The sequence below is a fragment of the Crocuta crocuta genome, unplaced genomic scaffold (assembly GCF_008692635.1).
Source record: "Crocuta crocuta isolate KB4526 unplaced genomic scaffold, BGI_CrCroc_1.0 scaffold2174, whole genome shotgun sequence".
In the NCBI taxonomy this organism is placed as follows: domain Eukaryota; kingdom Metazoa; phylum Chordata; class Mammalia; order Carnivora; family Hyaenidae; genus Crocuta; species Crocuta crocuta.
Window position 1 is genome coordinate 80,690 of NW_027532818.1, and position 856 is coordinate 81,545.

An 856-nucleotide genomic window follows, 5' to 3' on the forward strand; every position below is an offset into this window, starting at 1 on the left:
TTCCAGGTCTTTGTGAAGAGAGCTTGTATTTGCACTTACAGGCACACCCACCCGCTGTGGTACCACTGCTCCCCGCACTCGTTACAGATCACATAGGTCATCGTTTCTTCGTCTGGATTGGAGCGCCGCACCCAACTTGGAAGGAAAAGCGCTCCTCTGGCTATTACGGTGACCTTGCAATTGAACTTCTCACAGCGTCTGCATTTTATTTTCTTTGTGTGCGTGCCGTCCAGCACTTGCGGAAGGCGGTGTTCCTGTATGCAAGATTCCGTGTACGAGGCTCTCAACTGCTTCAGGCCCTTGTGTGCCATTTCCATGACAGTCATCGCGGCAAATTCTCTCGGAGACATGGTCCCCAAGAGCAGGCTTTGTTGCAAGTGAGAGCTTTTGGGGTTCTTCAGATTGGCGACTTTGCTTCTAACACAGGTTTTGTATTTTTTGAGGTTCTTGGAATAAAGGGTAAAAATGTGCTCCTCAATGTCTCTTGCCAGGTTGCGACACAAATCAGCTTTGGGCTGGTCTGCGGAAGAACTCATTAAAGCTTCGTAAAGAAGCTCCGTGCATTTAGCTCTCACGGGGACTGTAGGATCCAGCAACTCACTGGATCGCTCATCAGCGGATTTAGGGTCACCACCCCTGAGATGCTTTTCCTCAGGTTCCACTGGACGAGTGCTATTTTCGGGCGCAGTCATTTTAATGGCTTCTGCAATGTCGTGGGATGATGAATTAGAAATGGAGCCGCCCAATGTTGCACCCTGACTTGGGTCATGAGAAAGCCCTGGGTTTTCTTCATTTCCACCCGCGGCGAATGATTCTGGGCTGTCCGTTGGTCTGAAGTGCACATCCTTATAGAGCC

General features: G+C 50.1%; 1 protein-coding gene across 1 annotated transcript in view; it reads right to left on the reverse strand.

Moving 5' to 3' along the window:
- Positions 1 to 7: 7 nt before the first annotated feature.
- The window catches only part of TCEANC (transcription elongation factor A N-terminal and central domain containing), an 8,274-nt gene continuing 7,425 nt past the window's right edge, over positions 8 to 856 (reverse strand). Inside the window, exon 4 of the mRNA XM_077780994.1 lies at positions 8 to 856. This exon is cut by the window's right edge and continues 13 nt beyond it. Within this exon, the coding sequence (XP_077637120.1) occupies positions 36 to 856 (821 nt within the window). The 3' untranslated portion in view covers positions 8 to 35.